At 38.8% G+C, this 22,518-nt stretch overlaps 1 protein-coding gene across 1 annotated transcript in view; it reads right to left on the bottom strand.

The window, feature by feature from the left end:
* Window positions 1-21,910, bottom strand: part of LOC118699831 (oncostatin-M-specific receptor subunit beta) — a 30,702-nt gene extending 8,792 nt beyond the window's left edge. Inside the window, exons 1-15 of the mRNA XM_036404024.2 lie at window positions 21,836-21,910; window positions 21,359-21,556; window positions 19,483-19,597; window positions 16,667-16,767; window positions 16,156-16,252; window positions 11,717-11,874; window positions 10,162-10,321; window positions 8,374-8,646; window positions 7,659-7,785; window positions 6,243-6,400; window positions 4,114-4,250; window positions 2,679-2,832; window positions 2,075-2,151; window positions 1,442-1,664; window positions 722-904 (exon numbers count right to left, since the gene is read on the bottom strand). Coding sequence (XP_036259917.1) covers window positions 722-904; window positions 1,442-1,664; window positions 2,075-2,151; window positions 2,679-2,832; window positions 4,114-4,250; window positions 6,243-6,400; window positions 7,659-7,785; window positions 8,374-8,646; window positions 10,162-10,321; window positions 11,717-11,874; window positions 16,156-16,228 — 1,723 coding nt within the window. The 5' untranslated portion in view covers window positions 16,229-16,252; window positions 16,667-16,767; window positions 19,483-19,597; window positions 21,359-21,556; window positions 21,836-21,910. The remainder of the gene's footprint in view (window positions 1-721; window positions 905-1,441; window positions 1,665-2,074; window positions 2,152-2,678; window positions 2,833-4,113; window positions 4,251-6,242; window positions 6,401-7,658; window positions 7,786-8,373; window positions 8,647-10,161; window positions 10,322-11,716; window positions 11,875-16,155; window positions 16,253-16,666; window positions 16,768-19,482; window positions 19,598-21,358; window positions 21,557-21,835) is intronic.
* Between the last annotated feature and the right edge of the window lie 608 nt (window positions 21,911-22,518).

Below are 22,518 nucleotides of genomic sequence, written 5' to 3'. Positions count from 1 at the left end.
ACAATACTGTTCCCTTGTGTTACCACAGTCCCCTTCATCACGTGCAGGTTTCTGTACATTTGTGTGAATTGAGGTGCAGTTCCTTTATTGCAAATTTATGTGTGTTCAATCAAATTTTGTTCAAATGAGTTTCATTCCAAAGTGAGCTCTTAGCTTGAGAGACACCAGGAAAGCTAAATTCTTGCAGCTGTCAAAGCATATCAGAGAAACTTCCACACAGACAGAAAGGATTTAAGTCTACTGGCCACAACCAAGATAAAAAACATGTAACTGATCCTCTAAGCAAGTACTGGTGCTGAGACACATCATTTGTGGCACACTGACAGCACCAAACCTCTCACTACATTGTGTATTTAAACTGCCTGAGTCTAAGCTCCTGATCCATGTTACAGCTAGGATAGAGCTCCCTTCTGCATCTCTCTTGCTAAATTATTTTCAGTGCTTCATTAACCCCACCATCCTCTTTCAAGAAGCACTCAGAGGAAGTTTTGTCAACTGCGTTGACTTTTCTAATATAGTATGCTGCCTTTCAAGGCTTAATGGTGCTGGTAAATTTGTGGTGTCTAATTATTTTGGTAGAAAAAACATGATGTCACATGCCTTTGAAGAATTACACCTGCACAGCACGGAATTCAATATTCAAAATATTAAAAAATTATTTGTTTGCCCACAACTTAAAGGACTGCTGCACAGCCAGAAAGAATCTTTATTTGGCTTTCACCTGAGCTGATCACAGCACTGGAAATGTTGGGTCCAAATCTCTTCCACTGCAAATCACAAGGCTGCAACCTGGGAAAGTTACACCAATCAATAACGTAACTGTCATATATACTCCTGGGCTCCCAGGACAGAAAAATGCCATCATCTGTACCATTAACCTCTCCTTCCTTAAGCTCTTCAGTGCCTAGGAATGAACAAAACAGAAGCTCTTATTATTGTCCTGAGTGACACTTCAGACTCATAAATGAAGATCAATACAGTTCCTATACTAACCAGTTGAAAACAACAATAAAACAGTTGCATTCCTTTGCTAAATGACATAAGGGGGTCCTTCACATGCTGAAAGCTGACAGCTCAGAAACCATCCAGCAATTGTTACTACATATTCACAAAAACACATGAGCTGCAGAAACCTAGTCATAGAGTCACAAGAGGCTAATCACACTGGCACTGGCAGCACCATCACGGCATCCACTGCAGGTCTGAGGCCCTAGTTTTAGGCTAAATGTATTTTGCTCTGTGGAGACATTCTCTGCATTTAAGCTTAATAAACATACAGCTGCCACCCTGTAGAAAAACATACAGTTGTAATTTTCAGACAGCAGCAGTGTGAGTTAAGAGGCAAGGTAAATTTGTTGCCCAAGATGATAAATTATGTCTTCACTCAAAACAGGTAGAAACAAAACTCTAGTAATATGATTATAACTGAAAATACTCCTACTGTTATCTGTAGCTCTAGAGATGATCAATATTGAAGGAAGTGAAAAATTAACATTGTTCTTTGCCATGACACTGATTCTGTAGGAATGGTTATCAAGGAAAATCCTTGTGCTATTGTAGACTGAAGAAAAGGAGATGCTTTCAGGCTGGGAGCCATCTTCTATTTTTTCCCAGGTTACTTCATATGAAATAATTTTTCCATTTGCTTGAAAACTTGGTGTTTGCTGAGAAAAAAAGTTATGGAGGAAGAGAACAGTAACTTAGTAAATTTTGCTGAAAAAATATGAGAGGATCATTCAGAATTTTAAATAACTAACAGGATGTGTTATTTCTGTAAGAATATAAACATTTGCTTCCACGCATTCATACATACTATTCGAAATGGAAATGCAGAAGCCTTGGTTATGGGATCTGACTTGTTCTAATACTTAGAAAAACAGAACTGTATGTCTGAAATTCCAGGACAGCACACCATCATAGCTACATGTGTTCTGAGATATTTTATATACAATCTGGTTTAGATTTGTAAAAGACATTTTCATACTGAATTGCTATCAGCTGCACACAAATCATGGGAGAAATTTCCAACCCCTTTATGAAGGGCTTTGTTTTTATTTCTGTAGGGATGTCTCACCTTCCAGAACAAGGTCACATTTCGTCCCCCAAGAACTGGTGTAATTTCTCTCCATATGTCCAGTTTCCCTGATGGAGCTGCAATCAGTATAGCAAAACAATAAAATGAGAATACTCTCCTGTGGAAAGGATAGGCAGTTTAACTGCTTCCTCCCATTTCAAGAAATTCCACTCACACCACCTTCTTTTTCCCATCACTCCTGGGTCTTGCCCAAACACTATCCTTTGACATCATTTTCCCTTTATTCCTTTTTCTGAATTAAAGTCTGCTTGATTTCCCTAGAAAATCTTTGTTTGCAGTCACCAGACTCTTGTTCCCACCTCTGCACCATTCCTCCAGGCCTCACAGGGTACTGTAACTCAGTCTGTCCATCTTCCCAGTCAACTGGATTTCCCACTGCCTGCACTGCAGGCAATGCCTGAGACTAGCAGGTAGGCTGAAAATTACTTAAGAAGTCATCTTCTTGGAGTTTGATTAGCGTGTTTCTTTTATGCATGCAACAGGCCTCTGCTTTAGCTACACAGTGGAAGAGTAACAAACAGCAAGGAGAGGTGGTAAGCAAGGAACATCCCTCAAACTCTATTTCTCAACAGGCTGGACATACTTCCTTCCTTTGTTCTGGTGATCAGGGGTTGGCTCCACTCACTCCACCTCCAGAAGTGCCTGGCCGCCCCGCAGCGCACCCTGGCCGTGTACTCCGTGTGCGGCCGCAGCCCGCGCACCGTGAGGCGCCGTGAGCCCGCCACGGAGCTGTTGTGCTGCAAAACACAAAGACACAACAGGCACAGCTAGCAGTGTCCTCAGCAAGGTGCTCTTCCCTGAGAAAACAGCTCCTCCTCTAGACCCTACAAGAGCCAGTTAAGCGTCACTTGGGAAAGACAGTCATGGAACAACAATCAAAAAAAGGCAAATAATGCACAAGATCAAAACAGTGGGAGATTCAAAAAGAGGGCTGGAAGCCACCTCTGTGTAACTGTCTGAGTCAGTAAGAACCCTCCATGAGTAGTTTTTACATCCAGGAGGGAATTTACTGAAATCTTGGCCTCATAGAGTCTTGGGCTATTACTTCATGTTGTTCCAGATCTATGCAGAGCAATCTACAGCCACCTTCTCCTTCCATGTTTTCCCCCCAGCCTTTACCTCACTCTCTCCTAAGACACAGAGTGAGTTCTGATAAGAGTCAAAAAGCCAGCATGCTTTTAAGCCTCTCCTCAAAACTGTCTCCTGCAATGGCCAGCTGCAGTGGTCACTTGATATGACTGCTACAATCAGGAGAGAACACAGCTTGACTGTGATCTGTGGCTTTTTGACTGTGATCTGCACTGTGTCTTTTTAATGTGCTAGAAGCAAGCTGCCTTCTAAGAAAAGAGCTACAGAGAGGTGACAGTAAACAGGCAAAGAGTCCATCAAGCTTACCATTTGTGGAAGAGGTGGAAAAAGATAAGGAATTTAGTCAAATAATCTTCAAGGAGATTGAAGAGGAAGGGAAGAAAAACTGTTCTGGGATTCCATCACTAGAAATCAGATTCTCTACCATTAACTACTGTCAACAGCAATAGAAAAAGCTTGGACTGATACAAAAGAAACCTTCAATGCTGCTTTGGTGAGTGTGAAATAACATGAGCAACAAAAACAAATCAAGACTACCAAGAGCTAATATATATCAATTACATGATATACATATAAATTGTATAATTACATTATACAACTTTAGAATTATTAGGCCCTTCAGTGTTTTCACTAACTTCAACAAATCTCAGAACCCATTCAGCAGAGCACTGAGCCACATAGTCAGACCAGTCACACACGTACTTCTGCCAGGGTACAGGCAGTGCTTGGAGTGTGAATCAGAGCCAACAGTGGCTCCCCACATAGACTGCATAATCAGTGTAGAGCTTGGGAAGCAAACAAATCCAGAAAACAGACACATCAACACGCTCACAAGACTTACAGTGTATTTGTATTGCTGGGGAATTATTTTTTAATCACATCAAAAAGATCCTCACTATGTTTTTGTTTAGGAAACTCAGGTTTCATACCAGTTCTACTTTGCCATCAGGTTGGACCACTTCAGTCTGACAAAAGAGTTCAACTTCAGTGTTTTCATAATTCCAGTGTAATGTCATTTCTGTATCTGTGCAATCTTCCCAAAGGTGGAAAGGTGCAGTGGGATACACTGCCAATGGAAAATCTGAGTTAGCTCTTGCAAAACATAAAATACATGCAATAGTATATTAAGATATTTTAGCTGAGTAGTAAAAGCAAATAAGAAATACATTTTTTTTTCTTCTGATTTAGAAGAAACACATATAAATTGTAAAACTTCATTTCAGAATGTAAATGTAAGTAAATGTTACATAAGGTTTAAAAATCCCCTAGTACTGACTTAGAAATGTTTTAAAACATCATGGACAAAAGGAAGAGAGACATTTTTTGCAAACCATTAAAACCGTCTACTTTAGGGCCTGGCAGAAGCTCCTGATGTAACATGGTAACATTTGACACATTTCTACACCCCAGAATTGCACCTCTTCAACAGAAATTTTATTCACAATTCTAACACTGACACCTGTCAGTAGATACGCTTCCGTAAACAGTGCCTGTGCTACTTCTTCCAAAATATTTCTGAGATCCTTTACTGCTGTGTAAGAGTATTCAGCAAGTGAAGTAAATCTTAAACCCTCCCATATTAACAGTATAATAGTGAGGAATGCAATGCAATGTGAGGGCATGGCAATGCAGGTGAGGGGTATGCTTACACCCTTGGCCATTTATCCTAAAACTTCACTAATTAAATGATTGCATTACACAAGTCCATGAAATACAATTTGAGGACTTTCATACTCAAAAGAGTTTGCATTTGATATAGAAGATCCAAACTACCACATGCAAAATTGGAAGCAATGGATTTACATTTTCCTTTATTTACCGTCATCCTTTAAGGACAGAAAATTGTAATGTAAATATTTGCAGGGTCAGAGAAAACCTGAGGGATTTTACAGGAATCACTATTTAAAACTCATCACACATGTTATTCTTAATTTCTTTAACTTGCAACTATCACTAGGACTGGAAAAAGAATACTGTAATAAATTTTAATGTACTTATCACATTGAATGTAAACTATTCTAGCCTGACTTCCCATGAAAACTGAGTTTATAACATTGTGTTGTCCCCCGAAAATCTGTCAGTTTACTCCTCTACTTTCTTGACCTGTTTCTTCCACTTCCAAACAATCAGATAATCAAATTTTAGAATTGTCATGCCTCTCTGGGACAAATCTAATACAGACATTTAACATAAGTTCCTTCATATAAAAAAGCGTGGCTTGCAAAACTGTCAGCAATGTCTCTGAGGAAGGAAGCAGTGCCAGGGTGCAGCAGTTACACCAACAGCCCTCTAGGCCACTGTCCTGTCAGCTTCTGAGCTGCATGAAGCACATGATGCCTCCTGCTTCTTCAAACAGGTAAGGCAGCCCCAGGACCTGGGGAACACTGGAGAGGACTCAAGGAGAACTGGAAATACTGCTGGAGACTGAAGAAACACCCAGTTGTTTTGAGGCAAGAGTAGGAAGGAACTTATGGGACCCAGAGCACACTGAGATAAAGGACACAACTACTAGGGAACAAGGAACCACAGCCATTAGATACTTCTCAGAGAATAGCATGGTTTTTGTCACCAATGAACCTCCTTCCTCCCTTACAGTAGCACAGTGAAGGTTACTGTCCCATATTAGGACCAAGAGCAGATTAGCACCATCACTTTTTTCCCAGAAATAGCTATTACACATGTATCACATCTTGCATCATACCAATTCCCAAGTAACCTACACATATATTTTGCTTAAACTCTCCATTTTATATCCTTGCATCATTTTCTTTCTCTTCCATTAACCAGCTTCAGCAAAGCATTAGATTTCAAAACATTAAGGGGTCATTCCAATAACCAAATCTGACCTTTGGAGTAAAGCTGCTTTCTACCATTTATACAACTTCCCAAAGATGAAACTGAAGAGAGAGCAGGTAACTGTAGCACAGGGACAGATAACTAATTAAACTGTGAAGATAATAATCAAGGACTTCCACACTTTAAACCGGGGCACAGAAGTATCAAGCTCAGAAGGAGCAACAAAAAGCCCTAAACAAAGGCACAGGAAAAAACCCCTTACTTCTGTGTTTTACATCAAAAACATCAGTGGCAGTTTTCTTTCCCAGTGGGTTTTCCACAGTCACTGTGACATTCCAGATCTGCTGCTGGCCTATATCCCAAGAGCATGAGCACTGCTTAGAACAACTTGCTTTGCACAGAGCTGTTTTCTGGGATGACCTATCAAAGAAAGTGAGAGGTTGGAGGCAGGGCAAAGAAAGATGTTGTCCATAATATACAATCAACATAGATCTTGGAAGTTTCTGATGTCCAACTAGAATCATAAAACAGCATCATAAAAAATAAAGCTGAGGGGTCTTATATAAGAAGCCACCCACTTCTTTACTTTAGCTTGATGTATGATGAATACAAATACTCTTAAAAGAAAGTTTCCTTTGAAATTCAGGTTTGTCTTTTTAAGATACAGCTAAATTGCTTTTAGAAATTTCCTTATGGATAGTCTAAATCAGAGACTTATTTGCAGAGACTTAAATAATTTACATGTTTACAACCAAGCTTTTAAATGAAGTTGTAATTTCAACTGCATCTTGAAGTGCATCTTCTAACCTTCCATTTTTAAATCAGAATGCTGCCTACAGCATCACAGTATCTTAATGGAAGTGAGTGATACAGAGAACAGGAAGGTATGTGCAATGCTGTCCTGTTTTCTGCTGAAATCCTTTGATGAAAGTTTGTTGAGGTTATGACCTGTCCTTTTTTATGAGTTACCCTTTCTCTGCAGGCCTTGCTGTAAAGCCTCTCTCCTCATGTAAGGGCTGTGTCTGATATGCCACAGCTGAGTAGCCTTGACTCAGGCTGCTAAGAAAGAGCTTTGAGAAAGTCTGCAGATTTTTTTTTAAGTAAACAAGCCAGCTGAAACTACAGAAATTATAGACACAAGAAGGACATTTGAGATTGGATTGACAGTGGCTAAAGGACTCAAGAAAGATAACATCAACAAAGCTCTAAAATCCTAAAGGAAAACAACTAGGGAGGTTAATCAGGCAGAGTGCTAAGTTTGGGTCAGAATTAGTGTCAATGGATCATGAGCATGCTAATACTCAGCCTACCCGCTGATGAGATCCTAGTTATCTGTTTGTTGTATGTGCTACCCAATAATTATGTTATACTTTTAAGTTATCTACATCCTGAATTCAGGGTGTCTTCATACCTACTGAACAGTACCAAACATACTAACTAAAAAAAATGGTTAGAATAAGCTTTATCAGGCAGAACTTGATCTAAAGGACTGCCAACTTTGTTACAGTTAGTCTGATTCAGAGCAGTTCTGCACTGCTCAAGCTTTGTTAAATGAGTGATCAGTGAGGTGGAAAAAGGCAAGCAGCTAATTACATGGACAAATCCACAGATTCTAAGGGAAAGAAGGAAAGGTAACTGGTACAGCACAGATCAGAATTAATATAACAATGAGACTTACGTTTTAGACAAGGTGTACTGTGGTGAATTCCTTCCATAGAGATAGGTCTCTTCTTTTCTCCAAGTACATGTTACTTTTTTCATGTCTTGGGTTTGGCAGGAAAAATCTTTAGGTGTATCAGGTGGTTCTTGTCAGATGAAATAATCAAAAAAACAACAACATCATGGCAGTCAAGGCAAAACTCATCAACCTTTTTAATACATTAACAAGCTAGAAATAATGGTTAATATGAAGTCTGGTTTACTATAGATGTTATTACTGAAATTACACTTATTCAATAGCCTGCTGCAGAGATGGTCAGGATAACACCAAGAGTCAATAGCAATCAACACTTTTACACTCCATAATCTTTTTTTAGTACTCATTCATTCATGTATTCAATCTGTATTCTTTTCTATCTTTAAAAATTGCTATTGGCCTTCAAAAAGGAGGCTGTGCTGAGTTTTTACCACACACACACAGACAATGAAGCTGAACTCCTAAATGGGTGGGTGTATTTATGAATCAACCACCTGTCATAAGGTTAATTAATTTAATGCTATTCTTTCCTGCCTCCTCTATATAAGTTTACAGATCTCTTGTCAGATGGAGTTCAGCCAGACATGACAAGAGCATGAAAACTTACAGCAAGCTTTTTTCCCCATCCATTTTTTCTACAGTCCTTCTTGAGTTAATAACAAGAGGAAAATAAAACTGTAACAATGTATTTACTTACTACCCACAAAGAAAGCTGCTTCATGTGACCCCTTATCCTCATCATAGCAGTAGACATGAATGTTAGACCCTTTGTCATGTGACAGATTTCCCACAGTGAGAAGTCTGACTTGACTCTTTGTGCGCTTGACAACATCAACAGTTGGGTATACAGAGAATTCCTTAATGGTTTGACCTTTCCCTCCGATGCAGCAAAGAGTGATATTAGAGCCTTCTGCTAAAATTTTTTCTTTTGGAAAGATTTGTGGCCCACTTCTGTTTGAAGTGTCCAGACCTGCAAATTAAAAAAAATAAAAAAATTTGAAATCTGCTCAAGGCAGCAGCCTTCAGCCAGAGCACAAAACTAAGCATTTACACAAGAAATTGCTAATGTTATATTATCCATTCAGACTTTTATTTAGTATTCTTCTGAATACAGAGATGAATTTCACATGTAATAATACCTTTCTCTTAAACTCATAAACACGTAATGTAGTCCAACAAATTACCTAAGAGACTAAATCGGTTTTACTGCTTTTCACTTAAGAGAAAAACAAAAATGTTCTGTCAAGAATTCTCTTTACAAAGGAACACCACCTCCTGCTCCTATGCACAGGTTGTTGCTTATATCCAAACCACCTGCTCTTGAAGACTTGTAACAGGGGGTTACAAAAACATCATTCTATGGTTTGATGCCCCTGCAGAGCACAGCTAAGAGGACCAACATTAACTGAATCACATCAAGGGGATAATCAACTTGGAATGAGACTCCCATAGCTTTCCATGTTGGACTGCTTGCTGGATGGGAAAGTTAATGGAATTTAAGTGACTCACAGTTTTTTACACATATTTCACAGTAAAATCTACTCTCAAGAATCTGATCCAAAAACCTGATGACTTCTAGAGTTACTATCTTTCAGAAAGCTCTAAATCAGGTCTGTAATGTGGGATCAGTTTGTGACCAGGAAATAGTGGTTTTGAGCTGCATCCACTTGCGACTGAAAAAAATAAAATCTCCAAGACTGAGGAGGTTGTGGGACAAAAAAGTCTTGCATCTTACTGCCCATTATATAACAGCAGGGAAATGAGTGCCACAATCCAAATATGAACACCTGTGATGCCTCTTCTGTTGGAGACATGATGTCTCCAATATTTAAAAACCCTTGCTGCTCTGAATGAGTGTTTCATTATAAACTTACTACAGTCATGTTTTCTAAAGTAGTTACATATGTTGTTTAAAGAAGATTCTCTGGAAACAAAACTGCTCTAGTAAGACATGGTAATCCAAAAAAAGATAAATTTTGTGATGTCATTAATTACATTATTGGTTTACTCCCTGTTTATCCTCATATAATTCACAAGACATTCCTTCCAAGTGAAATAAGGAGCTGACTTGCTCATTTCTCTCTGCTTCTGTAATACAGTTCAAGCTATGAAGCCCAGACAAAAGCCACACATTGATCAGATCATGCAGCCCCTACCTCTGTGCTACTCCTCCTTTCCCTGAGTCGAGGCCAGGGATGTGCCTATCCAAGATCTCATGTCACTTCATCTACTACATTGTTTTAATGTGTGAGTAAAGGCTCTAAAACTTTTGGTCTACTAGCTTAGGAAGATAGTCTGCAAATTATAGCAATGCCTGAAGCACTTCTGTTATTGCTGGCAAAATATAAGGAACTTAGAGAAAATGGATTCTTGATGTGATGCCATCTCTCCTGAACTGTCCTCCATGGTTACATTCACTAGTGAATTACAAACTAGCTTTATACTTGAAAAAAAACCCAATATTACAAAGTCTTGTTTTGCATACCTGGGAGAGTCTCCCACAAACTCCACTGACTCCAGATTTTTGATGTTTCTGCCTTGCTCCTGATCCTCACAGCGTGTGACATACACTCCAAAGGTATGATTGAATCCCATGTCCAATGAAGAGGCTTTCTCAATTTATCAAGTGTGACATTTTGAAACTCCTGCAAACAAAAAGCAGTAAGGGAAAATACTGAAAACACAGCAACGTGAAGATTTGGAAATACAATCAAAAGCAGTGGGAAAGGAGAAAAATGCTTTTGAAAAAGAATGTCTGAAACTCTACTGGCTATATGGATTTGCTCTCAGAGACTCTCTGTAGGTTATTTGTGTACACTATTACATAAGACGCTGCCTACAAATGCATCCTAATGCTCTGGATTACATATCCCTGTGGTAGAATCACCATCCCTAGACTGATTTAAAAGATGTCCAGATTCAGCATTTAGAGATGTGGTATCGTGTGGGCTTGGTAGGGCTGGGTTAACAGCTGGACTCAATGACCTCATAGAGTTTTTCCAACCTATGACATTCTACCATTCTACATGTTTTAGCAGAATGATAGATTCTCAGCATTCTCAGCATATAGATCTGTGCTACTAGTATGACTTGTGCCAAAGCCCTGACTCACACTGAGCAGCAGAGAACTTCTCTCCAGTACTGCTTTCCATTGGCAACACCTGCACTTTCATATTACCACTGCTCTGAGAAAAACTCTCCCATCAGTTCAAAATTTAATTTCTCAGTTACAGCCCTGAGGAATGTTACCACTGCTCTAGAAGTTATATAGGCTGTCCACACTTTGGTATGAACAGACTCACAGAGCTTCTTTATTGGTACACATACTTCAGAAAAACACAGAAGCAAATATATTCCTATATGGTAATGACATCCAAAGTAACTTGTCATGTTTATTATGAATAACAGAACAGACTACATTCCTGGATTTGAAACACTTTTACTTCCTTCCAACAAGTTAATAAGAATTTGGTGAAGGACACTTCAAAAAACCCAAAACTTAATTTTGTAGCTATTATGGCCCCAGTTACTTCAGGGTTAGATCTACTCATTGGGCTAAAAATCCTATCCAGCATATCAAAGTGGTAAAAATCTTCAGAACTGCATAGAGCTCATTTAGTAGTGAAGATGTGGTTCTTCAAATTCAGAGACAAAACACCACCAGCTAGGGTGATCGAAGTAAGCTGTGATTTATAACAATGCCTATTTTATTTATCCCTAATTTCATAAAAATAAGTTTTATGTACTTTCCATTGTCCGTTTTATGTACTTTCTGACAATAGCAACTCTAAATGAGCTAGTGCAGTTTTTCAGTTTAACTAAGTTCTAAATTTTCTTTGGAGACTGTTCCCATACAGAAGTGACAAGCAGAAAAACATCCAGAACAGGCCTAAGCCTATTATTTGGGTGATCTCCTCTTCACAAAATGTTGCTGGTTTAGATGCTAAGGAAAACTACCAGGAGAGGGACTTTACAAAGAGACATGACTACATCTTCCATCATTGTAAATGACTATACACTTCTTTTCTAGGTACACTTACTGTCCACACAACTTCATTGGTTCGACGGACTTGTATCTCAAAAGATATTGCCAGCTTAGCATCATGTGCTGACTTGACAACATCCCATTCCACCAGCAGCCGCTGAAGATCCAAATCCTTGGAAACATTAAGGTATGTTACTGGAAACACATCAGATTCTAGGAGCAGAAAAAGGGCACAAAAATATTACTGTCTAGCTAAGTTACAAAGCAGATCTGAAAAATTAGTGGTTAAAGGCAAGTTAGGTTCCACATCGGACGGTTCTGAAAGAAAAAATGAAAGTGATCAGGATGATGACAAAATAAAAGATATTTCTTCTTCTTAAGGCTAAAATGCATCAGGCTAAAATGAGTTTCCTGAATCTATTCAATAGCTCTCCACCATGATATTTGGTATGCTGTTTAATTTCTTTATGCTGTCAATTTACTAGCTGTTTTATGGGAATATAGACCCATCCCTTCATAATCTTATGAAGAGGAACAACATAATGTATTAAGAAGGACTGAATCCCAAAAAATCCCAAACCCCAGCAAGCCTTCATATCATTAGGCCAAAACTCTGGGCTGTTTTGATCTCTGACTTAATACAGACAAAAGGAGTTCATGCAAAACTTGTTATTTTAACAGAATAGGATACGGGTTTCCCTCCAGTAGCTAGCTTAGACCATAGCCTAGTATTAAGTGCATTCCTAATTGCTCTACACAGAGCTTAGGTCATGGCCGTGGATTCTTCTACTGGAATTAGACACTTAGTTCTAATGGAACTTGTTCATACTTCTCTCTTGTACACACTTCTCTATGACACGATAAAGCAAAGTTTTTTAGAAGTCAGACTGAAGTCCCTTTTGGTGTTGGGAAATAAAAGGCTCAGCAAGATTGTTCTGTGGAAAACTACCAATAACCCTGTATGTGGTTCCTCTTTTTAGATTATTCCTTTGTGACCCCTCCCTAAAAACCCTAACTGTTGGAAGAGATTAAATATAGCACTCACTGATTTGTCATTTCTCTACTTCCTGAAATCTACACAAACATAAACCCCCTAAATTTGATCTGGTTGTTAATGAAGCAAGGGAGCTGAAACGACTGAATAACTAAGCTTTTTTTGCCACAGATGCTTTCCAAGGTGCTTCTGCTTATTACAAAAGGACAAGGTCAGAATGTACATCCTAACCAAGACACAGAAAAGATACACAAAAATAGCTACACCTTTTAATAAAATAGAACTCATTCTGTGCATTCCTGCCACATTACAGCCAGAATCATCAGGGACATGAAGGATTGAGTGACCTCAGAGCCCCCTTTCACAAAACTGACACCTCCATTCCTGTCTCCCAGAGACACTTCGCCCACTGAACTACTTGAAACTTTCACCTTGTATCACTAGCAGAAACACAAGCATTCAGGAGATTTAGACTGAGAATCTACATTTTGACAGATGCTTCTGGTAGCCAGCATGTATCCAAATCATTCTGCAATTTATCCTCGAGTATCTGCATTACCCTAACCTCTGTGCAGCAGTTTTCTGACACAGGGATTTTTACATTAGGAAAAGGGAATGAAAGGCTCAAGAAAAGAAGCAGTTATAACAATCTCTGGTCAATCAATGGAAGCAAATAAAACTTTATATGCGTATTCCTTTATTATGAGAAGACAGACACTGACACAACTTTGTTGTTTATATAAGCCCAGACTATATTTAAAGAATAAATGGAGGAAAGAAAGTACAAAGTTATTAAAAACTGCTGGAAGAAAGGATTCTCTTTTATCAAATCATCCAAAAACTCTATTGGGATATTTTTAACCTACTCCATTTTCAAGGGTACTAAAAGTCAGAGCAAAATGAAAACCATATGCTTTCCATCTAGAGAAACCATCTTCAGATAAGCTTGGAGAAGAAATCAAGTTTAACTGTTCAAAAACATGGTCATAGAACCAGGACTGTAGTATCTTCAAGTGTTTTGGAGAAAGAAATATATGTAACACACCTTCTGTAAAGTCTCACTGTTAATACATAATTACCAGGAAATTATTAACACGTAAATTTATGTGAAAGCAAAACTGACAGCCTTAGTGTCTCTGCAAGGTAAGTGCAAAATATTTCAAATGCAGAAATAAAACATCCTTTTTGGCTATGGTAATGACACAGTCCATAAAATGTAAATCTGCTGCTTCACAGCTGCCTTTGAAAAACGATGGGCATCAGTTTTATACAGCCATAAGGAAACCCAGTACCTATGATAATTTCTGTCTGAAACTGAATAAACAAGGTGGAAGGCTTGGGGGTAAATTTCACTGAATGATGACAAGGCATCAATTTTAGGTTTCACCAGAAAAAAGAAATATTTTTATTAGCTTCACTGCCAACAAGTGATTAGGCAAGGAGCCAGAACAACCAAAACAACACAGTGATTTATAAATTTAACTGTGGAAGTGGAGTATCACTTAATTTTGGGAAGATAGGACAAAACACACATCATTTTCCCACGTTTTTCAGACTTATACCATCAAAACAAGATAAACACTGTTAAAATCCAACTTATGCTTAAGAACTGACTGTAATGTTGTTTGTCTCCAGTATTCTGGTCAACCTTACTTGTACATTCATCATCTGTTTACCTGAAGCACCATATACCAAACTTCTTGGGGGAACTCATTTCATATTCACAAGCTGATCTAGAATTCTGGGCCTTGTTGTTGTCTATTTTTTTTTTTTCTGTCTGCACTGCTCAAGCAATAGAGGAAGAAAGGAACTGGGGGAAGGAAAGGACCCTGCTAGTCTCTCAATTAAATTCAATGGCACAAAGTAAGAGTCCAGGGAAAGAAAATAAATATACCTGAAAGAAAAGCCAGCCTGCTGGCAGAAACCCCTTTATTCTTCAGGATACACCATTAAAAGAAACTTCTGCATGTCTTCTGAATTTCCCTGTCCTCTTTCTGTTTTTTCTTCTAGCAAAATCTAATTGCAAGTGTCACTATTATGCCTATTGCATTGATGATGAGCCTGCATCTCTTTTCTGCATCTGTTTCTTTTTGTCCAAATGAAAATATCATCCCTTTTCTTGCCATAAAGAATACTTCCACCTGCCACACTTAATTAGCTTGATGAAAGAACTGCTTTAGGTCTTATTAGTTTCTGTTTCTCCTCCATCTGCATAAGTGTCTCTCCACTAACTCTCATCAGTTAGACCACATATCACATACCCCACACTATTTTTTTTCTTCAAAATCTGGCATAAGACAGTCTAGATCACCAGTTGGAGCTTATACACAGTACTAAAAAATAGATGAAACAATATAGTTAAGGATATATCCAAAATGTTGATGATCACCAACTTACAAGAATTTTGTAGTGTAGTTTTAACATGTGGAAGTATTTGCAGCATTTACAGTTACAATATTATCTCCTAGCAAAATTAAGTGATCAAGGCATCTTAAGACTTGTTTTAACTTGCAAGCTAACTCAAGACTATGTGAATAGCTATGATTAACAACAGACACTAATTTTATTCCTGAAAAATTGCATGTGAAAACAAGTAACCAAGTTACTGTAATGAAATAACTGTTTGGACTCGCCTGCATTACGAAGTTTTGCCATTCTAGGAGCCCTAGTAATGTCTCAAAACCGAGACTTGGGTGAGTGGTGAATTTCAAGGCTGAAGAGACAAAATGTCTGAAAGAGATATATTACCCCTTCAGTATGGTAATAAATATATTTTAAAAACCCCAAACCTCTCTTTTCCTTCTTCACCAGCTTAAAAAAAGGCAATGAAACTTCCATAATGCAGTCTAGAGCCTGTTAAGGTCTGCCTTCTTACTGTTGGTCACAGAAAGGTCAATTAAGAATTTTCTTTTTTCTTTTAATGGAGACATACCCAAATGCTATTGCTAGCAGCAAGTACACAAGAAGTATTTTTTACCTTAAAATACACAGCCTTTTGAAAAGTTATCATTATATTCAAGTTTTTCCCCTTCAAATATGTATATTTTCTTTTTGTATTTGTATTGAATAAATATGTGAAGCATAAAAAATAAAAATCTGGTCCTGGAATCTTGTGGCACAATCAGAAAAGAGCCAACAGAAATGCTAAAGTTTTCAGACATGAGACAAAAAAAGAAAGGAAAGAAATTAAAAACCATAGAAGTTGTCAAAGAGGAAATAAATTACTTGAAGATGACAGTACAGATCATAGGAGAAAGAGGAGGAGAAAATTATTAAATACACTTTGGCTTCACATCATTGCAAGTTGTTGATTCAACAGGTAATTTTGCATAACAGGGTTACAAAAGGTAATAATGAAAATTGCTCCATGATCCAACCAAAGAGAATATTTTGATTAAATGTGTGACATGTTGCTTGATCAGAGATTTACAAATCAGCAAGTTGAAAGCTTCAGTTGCTGTAGATTGCTTTCAAATAAAATCGAACATTCAGACATTTACCTTGCTGTGAGTATGTAGTGTGGCACGTCCTCAGGGGGAGCAGTACTGCCAGAATCATTAAGTGATTCATCATCTGTCTACTTCTTCCTGCATAAGACTTAACAGCAAAGAAAAAGTTTTTATTTATTTGTTTCTTTCAGGAGAAATGCAACATGCCAAACAATAGTCCCGATAATATTACTATATTTAAGAATGAATAAATAAAAACCCAATCACAAAGATTCCAGGAAGCTTAAGAGAAATTCAGGAAGAATGCACAAAGAAAGATAAGGAATGAAAAACATAAACCTCTTGTTTTTCAGACCTAGTTACAGAAAAGTAGCATTATACTCAAAAAATTCAATTGAGTCTAAACAAATAAATCACACAATATCTTTAAAGTTTTTTATCCACTTATTTCAAATAAATATTGAAGTAGAAGTTTGTCTTAATATATTTTGGCTTTCTTCCTGCACAAGTAAGAAGATCTCCATCCTAACAAGGGGAAAAGAATATTAAAGGTGCAAAATACCTTGTGATTTCTGCCCCACTGACAGCTTGACCGATGAATCCAGCAGACTCCTCTGTCAGCACCCAGGACACTATATATGGAGGGCTTTAGTTAGACTGGAGCTGAAACACACATATCAAGTCTTAGCAAGTTCCATTCCCAGATGGATTGTCATCTCAAGAAACACAGAGCTCTATTTTGCATTCCATTTACAACTTTGACACTCATGCCGTGCCAGGATGAAACTCTTGGATTTGCACAGCCCAGTCCTTCAGAAGGACTGATTGTACATTAGATTTCAGAAGACATGAGTCACTTGCAAACTCCTCCATGCTGAAGGGAAAGCTAAACATCAGGCTGCAGAATGGTTAAAGCTCTCAGGCACAGAGGGTACAAGGAGTACAAACAACAGGAACAGGACAATGGATACAGCTATCTTTAACGTAAAGCTTGTACATTTTACATTTCTGAAGCTGTGCAGAATACTGATAGTCTTCTATCACTACTTCCATAACAGACATTGCAACTGCTTAGCAGGAGATAACCAAAATGACCTGTCCCCACTAAAGCTAAGAACAGAACATTTACAGATTTCAGAAAGACCGGGAATTCACTATGGTATTTATTTCTAGCAGAAAACTTCTGATTTAATGCCTCAGAGCTGCAGACTCTTAGGTCTAATAAGTTTAATTAAATTACATGGTTTTGAGAAGCTTTGGATTCCTCCAAAGAATAAAAAGAAAGACTTCAAACTTTTTTTTTAAATGTGTTTCTAATGGTCACATGAACACTGTAGAACAGTTCTGCATGCAGCATTGCATCCCAGGGCTCAATGCACAAAACAAGCACCCTTGCTGCAGTGTGCCCAAACTTCTCCTTGTGAGGTCAAAGGCTTCACATGCAGGCCCCCATATTTACCAGCTGAGTGTTGTCTTGCCTAATGCATAAGTTTCTGCAGTCTTTCCTGCCACTAAACAAATACCCTCAGAAGTATTTATGTAACACTAAGATCACCATGTATGAAGAATTTAAATATTTTTGAGAAGTTAGGCTAAATTCACATGCAACTATTAGATTATTCCAAGAACTGATTTAGGGAAATATTTTTTTTTAGATTTTCCAAGGTTTTTTTAGCACCTAAAAGTGAGAATAATTGGTTCTGTATCGTCTGGAATAAACAAGACAATATAGAGAAAAGAGTGGTAAGTAAATGACACAAAAAAACTTTTCCAAGGCAGATCATGTTAAAAATTCTGGGAACTCCTTCAGCAGATTGCTGTTTTTCAAGTTGTATGAAATTATATTAAGATACAAAGCCAAATCTTACAAACCTCTTTCCCCTCCCACCTCCCCCCAGGAAAAATGTGAAACTAAATCTGTTTTCAAAGTCAAAGGACGCAACTCTCTGCTCTAAGATAGGCCAGTTAGGTTCAGCAGCATATCTCCTGGCTTAATCATATCAGCATGATGAAAATCTGGCTCTGCAAGTCTCCTAATTTTGTAAATATCTTTGGGGTTGGACACACAAACTTTGCACCACTGGTTATGAATCATTTAAATCCAACATTAAAAACAGTGGGAAGGTACTGTGGAATATTTACATATATTTACTGTGGAATATTTACATACTTGTTTAAGTTACTTCCTATTTGGAAAATAAATCCAAACTTTTTTATGCTCTTAAGAACAATTCCCAATTATTGTGATGAAACTGAGTCTAATTTAACTAACAGCTAATCATTTACACCAATTCATTTACACCAGCAGTTCACCAGTGGCACAGCCTAGATGCAAAAGCCTGATGCTGCTATAGTGTAATATAATAAGTGATTACCAAAATACAATCATATTGTCACTATTTGGATAATGACAATGGTCGTCACTACTTGGTATGTTAGTAATCTAGTTTAGTAGTGCATAATAAATAAATTGTGGTAATATGTGCAATTGTAGGTAACAAACCGGTTTTCATGAGAAAAGTCCTAGAATTCTCTAACAAAAGAGAATATGAAGTAATTTTAAATAAATGAAACACTAGTTGAGAAGAAAGAAATAGGGTCCTTAATATAAGAGCAGTATTTTCAATTAAATCCTCTTTATTCAGAAATATCTGCCTGTGACTAACAAATTAATCACACATAATAATTAGCACCAACAAATGTCAAGCACTTATACTGTATTATCAATAATTAAGTACTTTTATAAAATCATCATTTATAAGTCTGTGTCTTGGCTCCAGTTCTACAAAATACATTACCAATTTAATGAAAAAAAGTAACAACAGCAAAATGATGGTAATAGATTAACAACATCCTTGCCAAAAGTGCAAATAGAACAACAAAGGGAATGAAGAGAGGTAGCCAGAAAAGGTGAGATGATGAGTAGCAAGTTGAAGTCAGTTTGGCACCAAATGATCTGCCAGGACTACAGAAGTTAGCTGAGTAACAAATCTTTCATCTTTAGTGTACATTCTTTCCATTCTTATAAAAACTCAAATTCTCTGGGGAAATAAAGCAGACTTGTTTGGTTTTGTCAGGCTGCAACACTATTTGGTTTTTTTTTTTTTTGTTTTTTTTAATCATAACTTCATAGTCTAATTATAATTGTCCTGTTGGAAAAATGTAACCTGGGATGTGACAAAACTGATACAGAGGGATTTGGGACTCCCCTGCCTATCTTGAAATTAATCAGCACTTATAGATACTTAAATAAAACAGAATTATTTTGGAGAGCTGACAACAATTGAAATAATATTCAGCAGCAACAGGAATTGTTCAGATTAAACACAATTAAAGAGGAGTCACTCAAGAAGTGGAGGCAGCACAGGAGTAAATTACCTTTGAGAAAATTAAATTTCCTTAAGTAGGTGGTCTGTGAATATTTTAAATAAATATCTCCAAGTATATGATTTCTCCTTCAGAGGTAAAAGCTGGTTACACAATCCCCAAAGTCCTGTCCAAGCCAAAGTTTTTGTGATGCCATGCATGAAATTAAAAAGAAATTCTCATTATTTACCTAGTAAACACACCAAAGATTAACATTTCATCAAACACCACTTCAAAGTCACTGAAGCACCAAAATTCAATTGACTAGGAGTTGGAGCTATACAGGGCACATGCTGCAGCACCTGGAACCTGTGTGTGTGTCAGGAAAAGAAGCCCCTGCTATGAACATCTAGTCAAAGCTGACTGCAGAGTTAATCTGTTTTGTAGCAATCTTGCAAGGCACATATTTCAAATCATACTTAATACAACTTTGTTTTCTCAGTGTCCTTTGCTTTGCTTATTTAAAACAGCTGCCAGGCACAAGCCAAATCCTTAAATGAATCTGAGAATGTACACAGGCTGAGATAAAAAAAATGTTTTCAGTTGCAGAACACTTAATCTATTTAATGGAGAGTACCTAGATATTAGATATGGATACCAGCTCATGAACTGAACCATGGACTGAACAAGTTTTTCTAAAGCAAACATGGAAGAAGACTGTCAGTGAGGCAAATCAAGTAATAATACGTAACACTGTTCATCCTATCCTGTTATTCCCCCTACTTCATAAACTAACTGAGGATCAGAATCACAGTCCAAGTTTCTACCATACAACACAACACTGGTAACATAAGTGACATTTTAGTACCAAAATCTAATAAACTCTATCTACAGCCTACAAAGAGACACCTCTAGAAAGTAAGCAGAGCACAGGTAGGCTAACTAATCCTAACTAAACATTCAGCTAAATAGATGGAATGAAAATTGAAACAAAAATCACAGTTTACATAGAAAATTGAAAATCTGATTGTTAACAATCTTGAATGCTAATAAAAAAATGAGTATCTGAGATACCACAATCTAAAGTGGATGAATCTTTCCTTTAGTCCTTGTACTTGCTTTTTTTCTCCCCCGTAATTTTAAAGGTGGTTTCAATTACACTTAGTACACAAAATACATCTGTGTATTAGACACTGAAAGCTCCTAATAAGTCTTTGTAATTTAATGGCTGAGCAACAAATTTAAAAGGCTACACAAGAAAGAAAGTAATTTCTATAATTAAGGTCTGATACACATGTAATGATTTGACCATTGAGGGGTAGTTTTAGCTCCAGTGTTTTGATAAACAGAAAGCTCTGTGATGCATTTCTGAAAATCTCTGCCAAAATGGAAAAACATGCATTGCGTGGTTCCACAAAGACAAGAATCCAAACAAAAAAGCAGTTGAGAAAGAGGGGAAATGGGATCTAAAACTATAAAGCAATTAATGAACTTGGTAAAACTACTCCTGCCCCATCAGAAATGTCAGCAATTGTAGAGAATTGTAGAGAAGTTAATTATCAAGCATTATCTACTTGTAACTCTGCTAGGATCTATATTATGCTGAAGTTTGGTCCACACATGCAAAATTTAGATAAAAGGAGAGGCAAAAAGGTTATGCAAAAAATAGTCAAATTCCAAAAACTTCCAGAACCACACTAGAATTTATGTTTTCTAGTTTACTCAAAGGGCCTTGTGATCAAGCAATGGATTTTAGCTGCTTAAAAGAAAGTGGGAGCAACAAGTTTTCTCTGTATCATGCCGGATTTAAAGGTCTGGGCTCACATTTCTGAGCAAGTCAACACTGTCTTGAAACAGTTGCTACAGGGGACATTGAAACCAAACCCGAATCACCTCTGGAAGGTGCAGCAGCATCCTCATCCCACGCGGTATTTTACCCACTACCCACCTAGGTAATTTTTGCTCAAGTGAAATCAGCAGCTTTTATGCTGTAGGCATACTGAAAGCAGAGGGCATACTGAAAGCAGAGGAGACTAGACGGTCATGAAGCGCCTTAAATTCATGGGTATGCGACGATGCTGCGGGTTCCCGGAGGTCGGAGATGCTGTACGAGGTGCTGCTCCAGCCCTCTCGTACCGAAGTGTGCCTGCAAAACACGGGAGAACGGGCGGGCAAAGGGTGGAGAGGGCATCAGAAGTGTAAAATTCAAAGCAAAAACTCTAGAGGCCTCTTCAAAACAAGTGCCGGAGTGGAGAAGTGGGTGTTCCTAAGCGGGGCAGACAGAGCTCCCCTCAGCGAGGGTGGACGGGACGCCCGCGGACGGAGAGGAGAAGGGGGAGTCACTGAAGGGACGGGGATCTGCAGGACGGGGAGTCACTGAAGGAACGGGGAGCTGCCGTGACCGGGAGACACCGGCATCACTCACCTGCAGCCGCCGGGAGCTCCCTCACGGCCGCGTCAGCGGGGTCCCCGCAGGTCGGAACACGCCGGCCCCCCCAGTCAATGCCGGGAAGCGTCTCGGCCGCCCCTCCCCGGGCAGGGCGGCGACTCCTCCCACCTCGACGAGCCGGGTGAGCCGCTTCTCGGAACTTTCTTCCCCGCTCCGGGAAGCGCGGCCCATTCCCTTGGCTGCGCTCCCAGAGACAGAACGCGGGCCGCCCCCTCCTCGAGGCGCCTCAGGGCCGCAGGGTCAGGGGCAGCCGAGAGGGACAGGGAGGGGGACGGGCAGGGGTAGCCCGAGAGGGACAGAGAATGGACACGTTCCGATCTGCCCAGTCCCCAGCGGGCAGGAGTGATGTCCCCAAGCCGCCTTCTCCTCTGGTGGTCTGGCCCCAGGGTCCCTGTGTCTCCGGGAGCAGGGACGGGCGCTCTGGCCGTCAGGGCGGGGCTCGGGCCAGGCCGTAACCAGCCTGGTGCCGTGCCACAGTACCGCTGTCAGAGGAAATCCCTCACAGACACCTCGTCAGCTAAGGCTATGGCTCACACAGTTAACTGTTCACTCCCAAAATCACATAAAACAAGGAGGGAGACCAGGAGTTGGCCATGTTTCTGTTGTGGGTCCTCTTATGACTGGCCTCATTCACAGAGGTACAGTATGCCAAAAGCTGC

Source organism: Molothrus ater, chromosome Z, assembly GCF_012460135.2.
Source record: "Molothrus ater isolate BHLD 08-10-18 breed brown headed cowbird chromosome Z, BPBGC_Mater_1.1, whole genome shotgun sequence".
NCBI lineage: Eukaryota > Metazoa > Chordata > Aves > Passeriformes > Icteridae > Molothrus > Molothrus ater.
The sequence above is the reverse complement of the archived record's forward strand: the minus strand, read 5'-3'. Positions and strand labels throughout refer to the sequence as shown.